This window comes from Pongo abelii, chromosome 3 (assembly GCF_028885655.2).
Source record: "Pongo abelii isolate AG06213 chromosome 3, NHGRI_mPonAbe1-v2.0_pri, whole genome shotgun sequence".
Lineage (NCBI taxonomy): Eukaryota > Metazoa > Chordata > Mammalia > Primates > Hominidae > Pongo > Pongo abelii.
The window spans coordinates 55369508-55390380 of record NC_071988.2 but is presented as its reverse complement, the minus strand read 5'-3'; the positions used below and the strand labels follow the sequence as shown (position 1 = coordinate 55390380).

The 20873-nt window shown below is 37.6% G+C and overlaps 1 protein-coding gene across 50 annotated transcripts in view; it reads left to right on the top strand.

Annotated features, from left to right (window-relative positions):
* ADGRL3 (adhesion G protein-coupled receptor L3) overlaps nucleotides 1-20873 on the top strand; it is an 858853-nt gene that overhangs the window by 667640 nt on the left and 170340 nt on the right. For 37 of the 50 annotated variants that reach the window (XM_063723429.1, XM_063723425.1, XM_063723422.1 and 34 more), the window contains 2 exons: nucleotides 13727-14029; nucleotides 16921-17024. In XM_063723429.1, coding sequence (XP_063579499.1) covers nucleotides 13727-14029; nucleotides 16921-17024 — 407 coding nt within the window. The remainder of the gene's footprint in view (nucleotides 1-13726; nucleotides 14030-16920; nucleotides 17025-20873) is intronic. The other 13 variants (XM_063723430.1, XM_063723427.1, XM_063723423.1 and 10 more) reach the window with 1 other exon arrangement.

Below are 20873 nucleotides of genomic sequence, written 5' to 3'. Positions count from 1 at the left end.
TCTTAAATTCTATGGGCCATCTACAATTATGATTCCAAAATAGTTTGATCTTCTTCATATTGTACATTTTAATATTGATTTAATATGTCCCTTTAAGTTTTTTTTGAAAAGATTATTATATTCTTTATGCCCCAATTTTCTATCACCTGAAATGTTGAAATATCATAGAGTAGGCAAGAGAATTTGAAGAAATATTTTTCTCTCTTTAGAACTCTCCTGAAACAGAGTTGACAATATATTGGCATAATCTGAATTTGATCATAATGTTACTATTGCTGAATAACATTATGTGTTACTGAATAACATATTGTGTGTCAGTATTACTAAAATAAATGTAAGAATTCTCATTGATCCTCTGGGCAGATTTCCCTAAGCAATTTGCTGCTTTGACCCATTTATTACTACAGGTTGTATATCCCTTACCTGAAATGCTTGGGACCAGAAATGCCTCAGATTTCAGACTTTCTCAGATTTTGGAATATTTGCATATACATAATGAGATATCTTGGAGATAAGATCGAAGTCTAAACACGGAATTAATTTATGTTTTATAGTTACCTTACACATGTAGCCCAAAGGTAATGTTATACAATATCTCTAATAATTTTGTGCACACATCACATGTGGTCAGGTGTGGAATTTTTCACTTGTGACATCATGTTGGCACTTAAAAACTTTTGGATTTTGGAGCATTTCCAATTTTGGATTTTCAGCTTAGGGATGCTTAACCTGCACTTATGGAAAGCAAGACTCCATATTCTTAAAAAGAAAACAATGAAGAGAAAGCAAAATTGGGAGGTATTCAGGTCTTTATTACTCTGTTAATTATTATTTGAAACACAGTCTCATTCTGTCACCCAGGCTGGAGTTCAGTGGCACAATCATAGCTCACTGCAGCCTTGAACTCCTGGGCTCAAGAAATCTTCCCACCTCAGCCTCTCGAATAGCTGGGACTACAGACATGCACCACCATGCCTGGCTAATTTTTTAAAAAAATTTTAGTACAGACAGGGGGTCTTGCTATATTGTCCAGGCTGGTTTCAAATTCCTGGGCTCAAGCAATCCTCATACCTCAGCATCCCAAATTCTTGAGATTATAGGCATGATCCACCATGCCCAGCTACTCTATTAATTTAAAAGGCGGTGGGTAGGCTTGGTTGGCCATAATAGTAGAAAGAAAATAAAGTGGTGCATAAGTGATTGAGGAGAAGTTACTAAGTCCTCAACCTACAGACTAACTGAAAATATTTGTCTTAGAGATAAACATCCAGAATTCTCTTTCCAAATCCATATTAAAAAATACATTGTCCTGATTACTCAACCACTTAGTCATTAGTTCCAAATAGGTGATTCCTGTTCTTTCTTTTATTTCTAGAGGAAAGCAATTATGAATTAGTGGTAGCTATACAAATACTTAAGGTTCCTTGAGACACTAGATCTGTAATTTCTGATTCTAGTATTATGATGACTAAAAATATGCAAGTTAAAATTTAAAACTCATATTAAGTTTCATTATAAAATTTAGTCTGGAGTGTTGATCAAATTTTTAATTCAAATTTATCAAAGTCACAGTATAATTCAGACATAGTAGTATACATAGATCTTCTGAAAATATACTTTTCAAAATAAATTACAGATATTTATTTTGTCACTCACTCATTATGCATCTATTGAGTACCTACTACAAGGCAGGTAGTATAAGGAAAACAAAGTGGAATGCCAAATTTCCTTGCACCTAAGAAGAACTGTACAGTTTACGTGTGGTTGTGGTAGAATGACTTAATTTATCTATCAAGTATATACTCTGTACACTGATTATTAAGTGATTTAGAAGGATTCACAATTTTTTTGTGGTTTCACTTGAATTCAGGAATCATTTATATGCCAATTATGCAGCTCTTTCTTTTTTGTTATTTAAATTACCTGAAAAAAATGAAATGTTTCATGGCCTCACCAGTCTTAGAGAAAATTCAGTGAGTCCCATTATTAGATAGTCACATTGAAGAGTCAAGCTTTAATTCTACAACCCACAATAAAATTAGACTCCTCAAGCAATCTCAAGCTCTTTGAGGAAAGGGGCCTTTTTTAGTTCAACCATGTATTCCCATTATAGCACCTAGTTGGATCTCCTGTTTGTTTTATCCTTATGTTTATTTGATGAAAAATCAATACTAAAAATTTTTTAAAGATATATTTTGAGATATGGTACTTGAAAATTAATATAATCTCCTTTGTGTTCCAGACTCTAAATATAAACAACAAAACAAATAATCAAAATAGGGCCTTACATTTTATCTATTTATTAGAAACGAACACATATAACCAAGATGAATGCATATTTATTCTCTAAGCATCTGCAATAGATCAAACTTACCAGAATTGCATTCTTAAAAAGAAAAAAACTTGAAGCTTAAATTATAGGCTTGTTTTTACTGTTCACTTTAAATTTTCTATTTTCAAACATGGAGGATAATTTTCTTTTTCTTTTTTTTGGAAACAGAGTCTGGCTCTGTTGCCCAGGCTGGAGTGCAGTGGCACGATCGTGGCTCACTGCAACCTCCGCCTCCCAGGCTCAAGCAATTCTCCTGCCTCAGCCTCCCGAGTAGGTGGGATTACAGGCGCATGCCACCATGCCCGGCTAGTTTTTGTGTTTTGGTGGAGACGGGGTTTCCCCATGTTGGCCAGGCTGGTCTTGAACTCCTGACCTCAGGTGATCTGCCTGCCTCGGCCTCCCAAAGTGCTGGGAACACAGGCGTGAGCCACCACGCCTGGCTAATTTTATTTTTCTTGAATTTATTTTAACTTCATACTTATTCATAACTAAATCTTCCACAACATTTATATTCTGGTGTCCCTTTATCATCATAGGTAAATTACAGTTCACAAGTTAATATAAAAATATGTGTCACTAGAAATATTAGGCAATAACTTCAGTAACTAGGTAACAATGATGTCAAAACTCGAGAAATAAAATACAATATTGAGGCTAGCCCTAAGAAAAGACTCTAAATCTATACCAATTCAACTACTTACTCCCTTGGTATGTTTTGTTGTTCACTGAGAAATCAGTCAACTCTGATTCTGTTGAACTGAATCTCCCAGGTTGTTTCTTTATTTGTTTTTATGTTTTTCTCACTGCCAAAGTTTGTTTGACATTTCCATTAATTAAAACTTTTAGCAATTTCACAGTAATGAGAACACTAACATAACTGTGTTAACATTTTCATACTGTTCGAGGTCAGTATACTTATTTGGTTGTTTCAAGTTTAAACAAGTAATAATAATTGAAATGGAACTATAGAAGAATTTGTATAAGAAGGACAAATTCATTTCACTACAATGAAGAAGCAAACATTAGTTCAATTCAACCAACAATGACTGAAGGGTTACCATGTGCCAGTGAGTATCATGGTATCCATACTCAAAAGCCACTGCCACCTCTCTCACACCCCCATGCTGTATTATGTATGTATATATCCATATCATTCTAATTGTTATTATCACCATTACCACCACAGATGTTTAGCCAAATAGGTACATTGACTCCTCTCCCATTCAGTCACTCTTCAACACAACAACTCAAGTGATCCTATTAAGTGAAAGTTGTATGACATCATTTCTCTGCTAAAAGCCTTCCAGTGGCTTCCCACACCACCCAGAGTAAATGCCAAAGTTCTCGCCTTGGCCTGTCAACACCCATATGCTGTAGCCCCCATCACCTCTCTGTCCTCATTTCATACTGCCTTTCATATCTCACATACTGTGCTCCAGCCACATTGGCGCCTCACTGTGTCTAGCCCTTTGCAGATGCTAATCCCTCTGCTTAAAATGTTATTTACATCCCTCACTTTGCCTCTTTTATCAAAATCTTTATTGTCATCTTAACAGTCAGGCTATGCTTGACACCCACTTAATACTTGCAGCTGAGCGTGGTGGCTCACGCCTATAATCCCAGCACTTTGGGAGGCCGAGGTGGTGGATTGCTTGAGGACAGGAGTTCAAGACCAGCCTGACCAACATGGTGAAACCCCGTCTCTACTAGAAACACACACACACACACAAAATTAGCTGGGCATGGTGGCAGGTACCTGTAACCGCAGCTACTAAGGAGGCTGAGTCACGAGAATCGCTTGAACCCAGGAGGCAGAGGTTGCAGTGAGCCGAGATTGTGCCACTGCCCTCCGGTCTGGGCATCAGAGTGAGACTCCTTCTCAAAAAACAAAACAAAACAAAAAAACTTGCAAGTCCCCTCCCCCAAAACAGCCTATCCCCTTCCTCTGCTTTTCTTCTTCTTCTTATCCTTAGCACTTCTTAATATCTAATATAATGCATGTTTTTACTTTTATCCTATTTATCATCTGTCTCTTCTACTAATGTAAGCTCTATAAGGGCAGAGATTTTTATTTTTTGTTGTTTTCATTGCTTACTTCTGTATCCCCAGCACTTAGGATAGTAGTTGGCATGTGGTAAGCAATCAATAATTTTTGGTTGAGTTAAGGAATAAATAACAATATTACTACTATTAGGAAACATTTATTAAGCTATTATTCTCTGCCATATACTTTGCTAGGTACTTTAAATGCATATTTCCATTATTCTTCTCAAATAAATACAAATATATTATTATCTCCATTTAGCAGATGAAAAAAATCTAAGGCACCGAGAGGCATTACAATTTGTCCAAGGTTACATCGCTTTTAAATGATGGAGTGTTTATTTCATTATATTGTAAGGAGATATGTCTGTTGCTACTACAGGTTTTCATTAATTCTAATAGTCTCATTATTTTACCCTTAAACATCTCATGAGTTGGGATGTGCCTAACCATTGAAGGCACGTCACAGTTAAATTGACAGATATTTTTTTTTCTTTCTACGTGGTACATAGAATAATTGATGATGTTGTAGCGTCCATAAGATACAGTTTATTAACTCTTCTTGAGGGTAGTACTCTTTGCTTCATCTCTGAATCCCTGATGCCCAGCACAATGTGTAACGCAAGACAATTTACACAATGTGTAATGCAAGACAATTTACACAATGTGTAATGCAAGACAATCAATAAATATAGGATGAATGAACCGAGTTTGTGTATTTCTCCTCTTTGTATTTTCTATCTTCTTTGGTAGCTTTTTCTATAGGGCTTTTTAGAGAAGGCTTCCATGAGAGCAAGGAACATAATAATTATTATATTCCCAATACAATACCTGTCACATGACAGTTGATTAATAAATATGGATGGAATAAATTAATCTTATAATTCCCAGAGCTGAGCTCTCTCACAGGCATATAACATATGCCATATTCTGATACTTTTTAAAAATTACTTCAAACCTTTATCAGTTCATCAGAAAATATGGGTACATATAGGTTCTTGAGTCAAACTACCTGCCTTAAAATTCTGGCTCTACCACTTGTGAATGCTATGAGATTGGGAAATTTATTTAACCTCTCTGTGCCTCAGTTGTGCATGTAGAGCTTTAGAACACTGCCTGGTACATAATAAACACTCAAGAAATGCCAGAGATTATTTCACACTATTGTTTGCTCGTTGTTTATTGACTTATTTGTATGCTGAACACTATAGCAAGCTTTCTGGAATCAACAGTTTTTTCCTTAGGTGGTCCTCAATCCTTACTTAGGGGATTTAAAATGCTGTAAACAAAAATAAATTAGCTCTATAAAGATTACTTCTTCTACTCTCAACTGCAGTGAGCAGACTGCTTTCTTTTATTATTTATTTATTTATTTATTTATTGAGACGGCGTCTCGCTCTGTCACCCGGGCTGGAGTGCAATGGCGCGATCTTGGCTCACTGAAACCTCTGCCGGCCGGGTTCAAGCAATTCTCCTGGAGTATCTGGGATTACAGGCGCCTGCCACCACGCCCGGCTAATTTTTGTATTTTTGGTAGAAACAGGTTTTCGCCATGTTGGTCAGCCTGGTCTGGAACCCCTGACCTCAGGTGATCCGCCCACCTCGGCCTCCCAAAGTGCTGGGATTATAGGCGTGAGCCACCGCGCCTGGCCAAGAGCCAACTCTTAACTGTAATAACTTGGAATATTGAGAACCTGAACTTGATCCATAAGAAAACAGCCTGGCCGGGCACTGTGGCTCACGCATATAAGCCCAGCACTTTGGGAGGCCCAGGCAGGTGGATCACTTCAGGTCAGCAGTTCGAGAACAGCCTGAACAACACGGTGAAGCCCCGTCTCTACCAAAAATACAAAACTAGCCTGGCGTGGTGGTGCATGTCTGTAATACCAGCTACTCAGGAAGCTGAGGCAGGAGAATCGTTTGGCGCGCACCTGTAATCCCAGCTACTCAGAAGCTGAAGCAGGAGAATCACTTGAACCTAGGAGGCGGAGGTTGTGATGAGCTGAGGTCGCGCCATTGAATTCCAGCCTGGGCAACAAGAGTGAAACTCCTTCTCAGAAAATAAAATAAATAAATAAATAAAAACAGTGGGTGTCCTTAACAGTGCCCGTGTTGTTCCATTGTTCTGCTTATGAATTTGTAACCTTTGGAGAATTACTGAATCTCTTGGTGACTCAGTTTTGCCATCTGTAAAATAATGATAATTAATAGTGCCTTCTACAGATTTGTTTTCCTAATTAAATGAGTTAGTCCTTGTAAAGTGTCCAGAATATTTCCTGGCCCATAAGTGCTCAGTAAGTTCCCAGCAGGTCTGGACCATAGTAACGCCTATAAAAGCATATGTGAGCAGTATTTAGGACAAATTAATTTCCAAATCCATTAAAATTTTTACATATGTTTACATATGTGTTAAAGTTTCAACAGCATTGTCCTAGTGGAAAGGGAGAGATTTTAATAGACCTGGGTTAGAATCATGGTCCTATCAATTGCCAGCTATGTAAGCTTGGGGGAATTATTTAACCTATTTCGTCTCTGAAATGAAGATGAGTATGCTTACCCAAAAGTTGTTGGGAGTACTAAATTAGAGAGCACATATGTACAACATTCAGCACAGTTTCTGGAATGGTAGGGGCTAAATATGCACCAGATAATATAAATAAATGCCCCCCAAAATCTTATATTTTTGCTTATCTTACATGATAAAGCCACTACAATTTTGTGTTTATTAAAACAGATAGCTTCCTCAATATCCTAGCCATGAGAGAACTAGAAAGTATAAATGGATCTAATTACAAAAATAAATATACTTTCATATTGCTGATAGTCTGTGGAGTTTCACTGTCTCGGGATGCCATGGAGCCAAGTATTAAAATGAATTCTGAAGAGAATTAGATAATTTCATGACTGATAATATGAATGCTTCTTTTTAAAAACTGGGTGTAATCAAATCTGCTGCCACCAACTGATAGCCATGGGGTCTCAGGCAGAATTTCCTCTTTCTACCCAGGGCACTGCACAAGTAGCCAAAAGCTACTGACAGCATTGTTATGGTTTCAGTTTTCTTATTTCCTCTATTAGGCCCTTTGGAAGGTTTCTTCAGTAGTGGACTTTGGATGTAAATTAATGCTTAAAGGGTGGGGAGAAGGAAATGCTTTTGTAGTCAGCCAAAAGATTGTCTACTAGAGTGAAGTTAGAGCAAAAGAAAGATTTGTAAAGGGAAAACCATGAAGAAAGGTACATATTTAGAGAGGAAAGGAAAATATGAAGGAGAATAAAAAAGAAAATTAATACATTTTATAAGTAGAAGATAAACCTTTCTTCTCTTGTGAAGTTTAGACTATGTTTGTTTGTTTGTTTGTTTGTGACAGAGTCTTGCTCTGTCGCCCAGGCTGTAGTGCAGTGGGGCAATCCAGGCTCACTGCAACCTCTACCTCCTGGGTTCAGGTGATTCTCCTGCCTCAGCCTCCTGAGTAGCTGGGATTATAGGCGCTCACCACCACGCCCAGCTAATTTTTTTTTTTTTGTATTTTTAGTAGAGACAGGTTTAGCCATGTTGGCCAGGCTGGTCTCAAACTCCTGACCTCAGATGATCCACCCGCCTCAGCCTCCCAAAGTTCTGGGAGTACAGGCATGAACCACTACGCCCAGCCTTCTTTGCCTATTTTATTACTGATATCATCAGTGAGACTATAGACACCCACCACCATGCTCCAGCTAATTTTATTTATTTTTGTTTTTTTTTTATTTTTAATAGAGATGGAGTTTCACTATGTTGGCCAGGCTGCTCTCAAACCCCTGACCTCAGGTGATCTGCCCGCCTCGGCCTCCCAAAGTGCTGGGATTACAGGCATGAGCCACTGTGCCCGGCCTAGACAATTTTTGATCGTATAATTTTATATTCTCTCTTAAGTATTAATTTTTTTTAGAAGATGCCCATCCCAAATAATAAAAATGTTTGTGATCAAGAATAGTAGTGCTTTACTAATTCTTTTTATTTCCTTCAGCTGCTTCTTCAAGTGTTAAGGAAGACTTATAATTATATAATGCATGAAATCATTGAGAATGACATTTTTAATAGCAAAGTATTAAAAACATGGAATATGGAGTCAGAGAATGCCTGTTTAGTTACTACTTGTATGATTATAATTCACTTCTAGTTGAGCCTATATTTTTTCATTTTTAAAACTAGGAATATATAGTAATAATTACTCTACACATTTTTTTTGGTCTGAATTAAATGAGATGATAGTGACTTTAAAATATTGCAAAATGGGCCAGGCGTGGTGGCTCACACCTGTAATCCCAACACTTTGGGAGGCTGAAGAGGGCAGATCACGAGGTCAAGAGATAGAGACCATCCTGGCCAACATGGTGAAAACCCGTCTCTACTAAAAATACAAAAATTAGCTGGGCGTGGTGGCATGCACCTGTAGTCCCAGCTGCTCAGGAGGCTGAGGTGGGAGAATCACTTGAACCCAGGAGGCGGACGTTGCAGTGAGCCAAGATCACACCACTGCACCCCAGCTTGGCAACAGAGTGAGATTCCATCTCAAAAATAAATAAAAAATAATTGCAAAATGTAAAGAACTTTACAAGTGTTTATTTTCAGTTTTCTATTATTGTACTCCACAAGTTATAACTCGTAATAGCATTCAAAATAATGTTTATTCTTTTCAAGGCAGGCTGAAGGAAAAAAATTAAACAAAATAAATCAAATTCTAAGAAAGAAACAAGTTATGAACAGTAAATTTCAAAGGACAGGAGAATTAAAATTTTCTTTTGGAAGTAAGATTATGAGGGTAAAATGCCAAGAAGGAGTTTTGTTTAGTTATTTTTATGAAAATACTAGTCTGTATAAGCACAATGAGCACAAAAACAGTGACGAAATAAGGAAAATTGCAAAATTTTAATAAAATGTCATATGTAAATAGTCACTCAAACTTAATTTCTTTTAGACAATAACTTTTCTCTGATACACAACCACACAAAGCACTTATAACACATAGTTTTATTAAGCTAGCTATGTCATCAGGTAAGATTCAATAACAGTATATATTGAAAAAGTGTCATATCGCCTCTCCATTGCTGGAATATAAACTCTCATAGCCTATAATATGGGCTAGAACTTTGCCAACCAGTGACTGTTCAGCAAATCTAGATTTTTTTTCTCTTGTATTTAGCAATAAGATGAATCCTTTCTTGGGCGCTGGTGATAGCATGTCTATCACTAGGACCTATTCTGCCAAAAATTGGCATTGAGCAGAGCCTGCGGTAATCTTACATAGCAGTAAATGGAAGGGTGGGTATGGGGGATCAGGGACAGCCTTTAAAATCGATTTTAATTCTGCTTAAAGTTAAATGGAATGGTATGACCCTGCTTGTAGACATCTCTCTGTGGCACAGTTCCATGAAAATAAGTTCTATATTGATCCCTAACATTATATGTCTGTTAAACTAAGTCCTTCCAATGTATTTCATAACAAATTGAAGTTTTTAAAAAATATCATATCATTGTTATTGCTTCATAAGAGTATATTCACTTTAAATCTAATTGTTCTGAGATAGGATCATTTGGGGGAGAGGGAGCTTTATTTTCTTCCTGAATATTTCCACTTTGTCTAATGGACAACGTAAAATGCATTTAAGAAATAATTTTTTCAGTCTATTAATTGTACGAACTCTTAACCACCCCATTTGCTTGTCCCACTATTTATCCTTTCTCTTCTTTTGTGATGCTTCTCTTTTTGTGGGATACTATATTCTCCACTGCCTTCTTGACCTAGTCCTGATGTTCACATACCTTTACTGAGAGCTCATTTACTCCTAGTTGGGCACAATACTAAAAGCTAAGGAATTAATCCTAACAACACATGTTAGTGTATAACCCAGTCTTGGTAAATTTGGAAAGGCTTCTTGATAGAAATAACGTCCAAGCTAAGCTGAAAGGATAAATAGGAGTTAGTTAGCCAGGTGAAAATTGGGGCAAGAACACATTGCAGGATGTGCAAAGGCCCTGAGGCAGAAAGAACAGGGTGCAGCTGGGGAACCACTGGTAATTTTGTATGGTTTAAAGAATATACTTAAAAGATGAGGAAGCATTATAATGAGTTGGAGAGAGAAATTCATGAAGGGCTTGGGCATGAAGAAAACAATTCAGCTTTTGTTTGAAGGGCAGACAGAAACCATTTAAGCACTTTAATCAGTAAGCTAACATATTCCAATTTATACTCTAAGAGTATCTCTGGAAAAAGGTAGAGAATGATTTGAATAGGGTAATTTTAGAAAAAAAATAAAGAAAGAATATTAATTTTCATTACATGATACTGGTGCTGTTGTTAAATTATGTTTGGTTTGATTCTATTATCTTTAAAAATCTGAAATCTAAACCATTTAAATAGAGGATAAAGATATATTAATAAACCCATGCTTAAATACATATATCACACAGCAAGCAAAGATCTTATGGTGGTATGCCATGGCCCGTTGTGCATGATTTGTGCAGTTGAGACAATAGGCTGGAGAAATCTTGCACCACGTGTGTAACTATGTAGTTTGTTGTAGTGAAAATGATTGCTGAACAAATCTTTTCTTCTCCCAGAGAGTTATATGCTAATTAAAATATCTAATCGAAGAAAGGTACATTCATTTAGAAAGCATTCGTCAGTACCTACGTAATCCTCAAGAAGGGAAAGAAGACAATTGAAAAACAGAGCTTCTATTTTAAAATTAATTCTTATTCTAGTTCAGAGGCATCCTGAACAAGTTAATTTGAGCATGAGATTATTTAACTAATAACAGGTAACTGCTATGAATCTCCATTTTTACATGATTAAACGAAAGAAGAAAAAGAAGAAATAGCAATGCTTTGTTTGAAACAAAAACTGTAGTTCATTGTCAATGAAAAGATTATAGTCCCTGTCAAAAAATTAAAAGTTGCTCAAAACGGTCCCTTCAGAACTACAAATGAGAGCTGGCATTATTTGAATTAAAGGAATCGGAGAAAATAGTTGGAGTTAGCTTTTAACTATTGCCTTACCACCTCCCTATCTTAGTTCATTTTCTACTACTGTAACAATACCCAAGATGGGGTAATTTATAAAAACAGAATAGTTTCTTAGAGTTTTAGAGGCTGAGAAGTTCGAGGTCAAGGAGCCCACAACTGGCAAAAGTCTTCCTGCTGCATCATCCCCTGGCAGAAGGCAGAAGGGCAAGAGAGCATACAGTTGCGGGGAGGGGCGGGGACAGGAGGGAGGGGGCCAAACACACATCCTCTTATCAGAAACCCATTTCCAAGATAACTAGCCCTTTCCCACAATAATGGCATTAATCCATTCACTAGGGCAGAGCCCTCAGGACTTAATTCCTTCATAACAGTTCCACTTTTCAACACTCTTACACTGGGGATGAAGTTTCTAACACATGAACTTTGGGAGACGCATTTAAACTGTAGCATTCCCCACGTAGTATGACGTCAAAAAAGATTTTTTTGTCAGCTGGAAAAATAGCACAAAATGTTCTTACATCTCAGCAGTGACACCACTGACACACTTTTTTTTAAGCTAATACTTTCTAAAAATTTAGTTCTTAAGTTACTCAGTTTTCTTGATTGTAGGTAATGTTTTCTTTTTAAAACATTGGATTGATTATATATGCAAATTGTATATATTAGAGTCATTTTTATTGTATATAGTTTTAAGCTTTCAATTGCACTTAATATTTTGAAATATGTAACTAAATTTTATGTTGGGATTGTGTTATATGTTTAGTGTCTATTTTATGAATCACGAGCTTTGATTTGGCAAAAGTAAATATTGAAATAACTATATTGTCATTTTGCTCAGCTACTGCTTTCGTTAACAAAAAGTTGATGATGGGGAGCTGAACGTAGATAGTGGTGATTAGAAAGAAAAAAATGGATGGATTTCAAATAGAGGCATGAGACAGAATCAAAAAGACTTGGTTATTTGGGAGATATAGTATATGTGGAAGAAGGAGGGAAAATAAGACACTCTGCCTTCTTGTAAGAAATTTGAGTAGATGCAATTCTGAACATTACCATTCATATGGAAAGGGACCGTGAGAGAAAGAGAAGGAAAGTTGAGAAGAGTGGGAGGGAAAATAGAAGAAAGAGGCAAAAGACACATAATAAACAACATCACTTCAGAAAATACTACAATTTCAGTGATTAAATGTTCAAAAATATCCCATCCCTTCACCATCTCTCTCCTGTTTCTTTGGAAGCTTTATATACACCAAATACATTGTGACGAACCTGGGGACCTCCTCGGGGCAGCAGAGGTGATGATATTTTAAGGGAAGTAGAAAATGAATTACAAACAGCTAGAGGCTCATATCAGAATGCCCTACATCTCCTTAAACATGAGTGATCTTGAATCAGACTAGAGCCAATATCCCTACAGTTTATTGCCAGTAAGTGAGGTTAAGAGTAGTTTCTAATCTTACAGCTAGGAATGCAGTCTGTGTACAGGAAAGACAAGCATACTCTTGCATTCCCATGATGAGAATATGAATATATTTTCCTAGAAAGATGATTCTTTGCAGTGGTTATTTCCATAGTATGCCTATTCCTTGGAAACATAGGTTCAATTACCTAACAAATAACCTAACTATTTTATTTGGAACTTGGAATACATTTTCCCATTCAAAAAAATCTTGTTAGAGGATAATTTAGGATTGTAACTATTTGGAAACTACTTATACTTTACATTAATGAAAATCAAATTTGAAAATTGTGTGAAGGTGAGTTAGTTCTAAGAGCAATAAAGTAGATCACTAAGCTACTCCAGTTTGTGTTTAAGGAGACTATATTCAGAATTGCTCTTTATTTTTTAGCTTGTCAGCAGTTTAATTTCTGTTTCCTTTTTTTTTTTGTCCTCTCACCTGTTTGCTGCATATTTAGAAATCCATATTACACTTCATGTGAAAATAAAATTTTACATATAGTTCTCCCTTCTATACAAAGTTTGATAATTCTAAGGAGAGGGCTTAAAGTTTTAATCCTCTAATTGTCAAAAAGGCTGAGAGCATTAAGAAGCTTACTGAAGAGTTGAGTTGTGCTGTAATTTTGTTTTCTGGGATTTTAGTTTCGAAGAACCCTTAAAAAGCCTGGTTTGGCAGTGGTCAGATGGTTGTTTTGATACTCAAGTGACATCCTGATACCTTGGTATTGGCTTATTTTTGCCATGTTTAAAATGAAAATCAGGTTGAGGACTTCTAGAGCTTTCAAGCTCTTTGAACTGTCAAATAAAAATAATTTCTAAAGTACTAGGACATCTTGAGGTCCTACTGTGAACAAGCAATGTAGGTGTTTTCTTTCTAATTTTATTTCAGATATCTCTACCACAGGACCTCTTGGCATGGGAAGCACTACCACCAGTACCACCCTTCGGACCACAACTTTGAGCCCAGGAAGGAGTACCACCCCATCAGTGTCAGGAAGAAGAAACCGGAGTACTAGCACCCCATCTCCAGCTGTCGAGGTGCTTGATGACATGACCACACACCTTCCATCAGCATCGTCCCAAATCCCAGCTCTCGAAGAGAGCTGTGAGGCTGTGGAAGCCCGAGAAATCATGTGGTTTAAGACTCGTCAGGGACAGATAGCAAAGCAGCCATGCCCTGCAGGAACTATAGGTAAGTCTGTGCTAAAGCACTAAGTTAAAACTGTTGTGTTACTTTGGCTAGTAACACTTTGGCCAGTGTTCTTTCCCTTTTCCTTCCTCCTTCCCTCCCTCCCTCTCTTCCTTCCCCCCTCCCTCCCTCCTTGTTTCTCTCTTTCTTTCTCCCTCCTTCCTTCCTTCCTTCCTTTCTTCCTTTCTTCCTTTCTTTCCTTTTCTTTCTTTCTTTCTTTCTTTCTTTCTCTTTCTCTCTTTCTCTCTTTCTCTTTCTCTCTTTCTCTCTTTCTTTCTTCTTTCTTTCTTTCCTCTTTTTTTCATTACAACATATTTTACTACTTCACATTTGACTAAATTCTGAACTCAGCAAAATTACAATCTAAAGCTATCTATTTTCCAGAGTTTGAAAACGTAACCTGATTAAGTCACAGGTAACCTGTGAGACCTGCACTTTGCCCTCATAGTTTCAGGTCTCTGGGTCAAGGTAAAGTTAGGCTGTAGATATTCTGGCTACTCTAGAGGCTCAGCTTTTCTATGCAGCAGTCCAGAAGGGATCACTTGATTGCTGGGAGTTAGTCTCATGCTTGTCACCAACCATCAGATATTGATTGCAGAAAATGAGGCTGAGGACTTCTATATTAGAAGATTATCATGGAAATGACCTAACATGTAACAAAAGAGAAAGTTTGACTCTCCTTTTTATCAGCCATTGTAGTTGTCCGCTGATGGTCAAAGGCTCTTAACACTGTCAAGGACCATGCTGCAGGAGTCAACCTGGCACTCACTCATGCATCCACCAGAGAACAATCCTGCATTGTTTCCTCTAGGGGATAGATAAGAACTCAATATTTCTTTGCTTTTTTTTTTTTTTTTTTTTTGAGACGGAGTCTCACTCTGTCACCCAGGCTGGAGTGCAGCGGCATGATCTCGGCTCACCCTCCGCCTCCAGGGTTCAAGTGATTCTCCTGCCTCAGCCTCCTGAATAGCTGGGATTACAGGTGCCCATCACCACGCCCGGCTAATTTTTTTTGTATTTTTAGTAGAGACAGATTTCGCCATGTTGTCCAGGCTGGTCTCAAACTCCTGACCTCAGATGATCAGCCCGTCTCAGCCTCCCAAATTTCTGGGAGTACAGGCATAAGCCACTGCACCCGGCCTTCTTTGCCTATTTTATTACTGATATCATTCATAATATCTTCACATGGTAACCATATTATTATTTATTTTGCTTAAGCAAAGGTATTCTGATTTTCTTATTGTTACCTACATTGGTATTCATAAATGAATACTTGGCACGTTTGCATTATTCTCTAAAATATGTAAATAAGAGAAATTCTCAACGTATGTCACCCAGCATTCTCAGGGACTTTCTCCTTGGGTATTATTGATTTGGATACTTTAAGGAAAAAAGTTCTTCTTAGAAAGTTCTGATATGGGTATATCTTTTCATATTCCATGATGTAGGAAATGGTGGGTGGGAAGACCAAAGTGTATCTTGGTTTTTATAAAAAATACACTTTTTTTCCAGCAAAATATTTTAAAATATTCAAAAATATTCATTTTATTTAGGAAAAAGAGGGAGAATATTTATTTGTAAAGTTTTCTGTGATCCTGGAATCAGAGAACAGCTGGAAACCATCTTTTTTCTTAGCTCTGTTTTCTTAGTTCTGGTCTCAGTTCCTTTAGTTCTAAAAGAAAAATAATAATAGCCCCCTACTGCAGACCTTTGTTTTGAAGATTAGTGAAACACTTTATTTGAAAGCACTTTACTCTACAGAAATGTGTCATTATTTTTCTGTGACAATTGGAAAAGATATTTTCTGAAGCCCTCAGGGGTTACTGTCAGTACACCCCAGTCTCATTTTTACCCATCTCTGTCCATTCTGTTATGCCTTTGTCTAGGCCCCCACAGTCTCTCACTTGAATTATTGCAATAGCTTCCTCACCATCATGCCATTACTCTCTGAAATTCATCTTCCATGTTCCTGCCAGAGATATCATTCCGAAACTCAAATTTGCTCATCATCTATCTTCTCTTTTAATATTCTTATTGATTTTCCAGCACCCACAAATAATAGACAAGGGAGTTTATGATCTGCTTTACTTTTCTACTTTCATTAAATACAACTCCCCAGTCCAGTAGACCCCAGTTCAAAAAAACTTGAAGTTTACCAAAGAACATATATTTTTCCACCTGGAATGTCCTTTTCCACCTTGTTTTTTTTTTCTGAAAAACCTGCACACTTATTTTAAGACTCAACTGCTACCTTGCCTCTACAAAGTCAAGCACTAACCTCCATGGAGGCACATATCACATCATCTCACCCATGAAATTCTTTAAAAACAGTCCTCGGCTGGACACGGTGGCTCACTCCTGTAATCCCAGCACTTTGCGAGGCCACGGCGGGCAGATCATGAGGTCAGGAGTTTGAGACCAGCCTGGCTAATATGGTGAAACCCTGTCTCTACTAAAAATACACAAATTAGCCAGGTGTGGTGGGGAATGCCTGTAGTCCCAGCTACTTGGGAGGTTGAGGCAGGAGAATCACTTGAACCTGGGAGGCAGAGGTTGCGGTGAGCCGAGATCTTGCCACTGCACTCCAGTCTGGGCGACAGAGCAAGACTCCATCTCAAATAATAATGATAATAATAATAATAATAATAATAATAATAATAATGATTCCCATACCTAATGTGGCTGCCACAAGTGCTTCAAACATATTGTATGTTTTTGTTTGGAGTACTACATTTCTCTAGTGCTAAATGCTTACTGGCACTGTATCTGGTGTTTTAATAAACATTAATATCAATTTAATTATCTCATTTTTACCTTTGCTCATTTTAAAATATACCATGGATGTGAAGTCATTCTAAGAAAAAGAAACAGATACATTTCTCTCATTATTATAGGTGTATCAACTTATCTATGCCTTGCTCCTGATGGAATTTGGGATCCCCAAGGACCAGATCTCAGCAACTGTTCTTCTCCTTGGGTCAATCATATAACACAGAAGGTAAATCTTGTGACTGACAAGAAAGTCTTTGCTAAAATTATATCATCTGTTGTTGATGATAGCTGTCGGAAACAAAACAGTCAAGAATTCTTTTAAAATCAATGTAGAAAATTTCACATTTAATGACAACCTCCAATATATTATGAGCTAATTCTAGAATTTTGTTGTTTTTAAAGTGCAAGTCCATGAATTTCCTCTTATATTGCTTATAATAATTTTATTATTAATAAAATTTCTATGGTATTGTGAACTACAGATATAAAAGTCCAAGAGGCATTATAAATTAGGCAAGTAAAAGTTTCTAGCATACATACATATGAGTTTTCTTGTGGAAATAATAATTATAATTTTTCAAAGTCTACCTTTGGAATCTTAAGCCATCTGATAAATGTTCTGTAACCTAATCATCTATCAATGTTAAAAGTATACACATGTGTGACAGAATCTTGCAGACTCAAATTTTCAGGGCTTATTTGGTTGCAATATGTTGAACATTTTTATTATTAATGCACTGTGGGGCTTTGAATTGATTTCATTACAAACAGAGACCAGATGTGCATTTATGCCAAAAAGGTTATGGGATGAATCCTTATTATAGCAATTTATGTGGATTTATGCACTCCTAAAATGGAGAGTCCTTCTATGGCACATTAGCTATGCTGAGGAATTTCTGAGAGAGATTTTCCCGAGAAATATTACAAATGATGGCCTTACTAAAAGCCTGCCTGTGCCATTTGCTCTTTTCTCTATTTGTTTTTAACCAGACTTATCCTCAATAATATACTGTATAATAATCCATAAATATCTACCCAGTAGATCATTTAGCAGATGAGCCATAACTATCTATTTACCCTAAATCATGGAAGAATAGTGGTTATATTGACTCTAGTTACCCTCTTACATATGCATCTCCATACTTGTTGCTATTCATAATGATGCTTCTCCAGTTTCAGCACTGTTCCTGCCACAGTTTTTATGTCCTTTGATTTTATTACAATGTAGCTCAGACCCCAGGGCAAATAACTCTTGCTGGATGTGATCAGATTAAGAGATCAGTAGCATATCTCCCTACATTAGCAATTCTTTAAAAACAGTCCCTAGATACTTAGCCCAGAGGTGAATATAAATTCAATAATAATTCTTCTAGAAGGCTGAATGTTTTCACGATAATTTCCGAATATAGTTGGACCATTTTATTGTAGAAATTACTAGGTGACTTTAACTGATAATGATGCTTAATTCTTTTCTTTTCTCTGCAGCCCAGCTAATCTTAGGACAAAAGATAATTCCTTTCAAAGACCAGACAGCTGTTGTCCATTTGATTTATGGACAGGATGTTTTTGTTTTGTAAAAAAATACCTCCTATTCTTCCAGAGCATTTTGTTTCATCCTGTAGAGTCTGTAAAACCATGTTATGTGATCATTATATTTAAGCTTAAAGAACTTAGTTGATTGGAACTTATAAAAAAAAACCTTAGATTGATTACTCAAAAATTTATAAAATCTTAAGTGTAACAAGAGGCTTTTGAGCATTCTGAATCAGCTTATGTAATTTGTCCAAGGTCAGTGGTGGAGCTAGTATTTTAGTTGAGATTACCTTCATCAAGATATCATACTTAACCACAACGCTGGTTAAACCATGGATAGCTTATGATTGGCTTCATAGCCTTACACTCAGTTACCTATGCTGTCCCTCCGCATTCTGCCTACTCTTTTACTTGGTCGTGTCCCTTATGCCTCCAAATATTTATGCTACTCATTGACTATAAATGATAGTTGAGCAGGTTTCTTTACCACGAAACTCTAACACTTTTAAATATTAGTATTGAAAACTTCAAGAATCTGTTGTAGCGTTCATAGGATTATTTGTCTGTATTTTATCCCCCTCCTCCCCAGCTGTCTTTCATAGAATTCATCCCTTTTCTCATCTCCTTCCTCTCATTGTAATACCTGTGTAGTACCAGAGTCCACACAGATGGAACACTTGAGGAGGTTTTGTTTACAATGGTATGGGGGCAGTAAAGGCAAACCGCAAGGGATTGAGCAGGAACCCAGAGCTTGTAGCAGGGAAGGAGCTGTTCTCAACCCCAGGCCTGTAGGGTACCAGATCAAAGGAGTGACCAAAAATAAGGAGCAATTTTTCCTTGGGAAGAAAGATGATCTTAAGACAAGGGACACAGCTTAGCCCCAGGTGGCCTTTCAGAAAGGAATCCAGAAGAATGAATACCCTGACTTTACTTACCCCCCACCCTCCATTTACCTGTCAAGCCACCCCACTGGCCAAACCCACCGGAAGCCAAAGAAGGACACACTTAATGACTCTCATGTAAGTCCACCTCGTAGGGCAGAAGGCAAGATGGAGGAGGGTAGAGAGTAGCCCTGAACTAGCAAATGAAAGGTACCCAACATAGTCCTTGGCTTTTCTCCTCTCCCTTCTCTCACCCTTCTTCTTTTTCCCATTGAATCAGCATTGTTGTCTAAGGTAAATACCCATGGCTCATCATCTAGAGCCAAGAAGATTAAGGACACAGACACACACAAGGAGTGAGTTTAGGAGCAGAGGTTTAACAGGCAAAAGAAGAGAAAGGAGAACAACTCACTCTCTTGTGAGAGAGAGAGGAGCTTTAGAATGGGAATTCCGGCCCAGAGTGGTAGTGCACCGGATTTTATAGGCAGGCTTGAGGAGATGGTGTCTGATTTATGTAAGGCTCAAGATTGGTTGGACCAGGTGTGACGTGACGTTTACATAGCCTGCCGGAAGGCTGAAAGGCTAGAAATCTCACCCCAATCTTTTTTTTTTTTTTTTTTTTTGAGATGAAGTCTCGCTCTGTCACCCAGGCCGGAGTGCAGTGGCACAATCTTGGCTCACTGCAACCTCCGCCTCCCAGGTTCAAGCAATTCTCTTGCCTCAGCCTCCTGAAGCTGGGACTACAGGCGCACACTGCAAGACTTGGCTAATTTTTTGTATTTTAGTAGAGATGAGGTTTCACCATGTTGCCCAGGCTGGTCTCAAACTCCTGAGCTCAGGCAATCTGCCTGCCTCAGCCTCCCAAAGTGCAGTGAGCCACCATGCCCCACCACCCTAATATTATTATGCAAATAGGCTTTCCACTTGGCAGGCCATGTTGCCTGCTCCTTACTGTACACATGGCTGGGAAAGGGAAGGAGCTGCTATTTTGAACATGCCTAGTCCCAGGTAGCCTTCTCCTGTTGGCACAGCTGCCACCATTCACCTGTGCAAGCTTCTAGCTTGCCTTTCTATGTCTGCAGCTCGATTTTACAGGCTGCTCTTTGTTAGAAAAGAAATGATTTTGGGGCTGCTTTTCATCAAAAGGAAAACCTTACTGAGGACTTTCTTACCCTCACTATCTGCCTAAATAATTTCTTTTTAATTCCTGTATCACCATCTCCTTCTCTTTCCTTTGCTCTTCACCTCCCCTCTCCTCCCTCTTTGATTTCCTTTTTCCCACACCCTCTCTGCTCTGATCTCCTACCTCTTTCCATTTCTGCAGCTGATTTTTTTCTGCCATCTGCCATGTTGAAAAATTGAAGTCAAATAGATATCTTTAATGTTTCATTCTTCCCGCTACCCTCCCCCTGCTGCCAGCATAGTTTTGTGAATTTCAAACTTGTAAAGCAAAGGAACACTTTTTACCCCCAGTAGAAACACAGGTGAAAAAAACACAATATACACATGCAAAAAAAAGTATATATTTGAAATAGTAGTTTTCTTCTTCTCAGGGATTTTGTGAATTAATGTACCCTGAAGGGTGAACCACTTCTGTCTTAGTCCACTTGGACTACTATGGTTTATGGTTAAAAAAACAAACAAACAAACCATAGACTAGG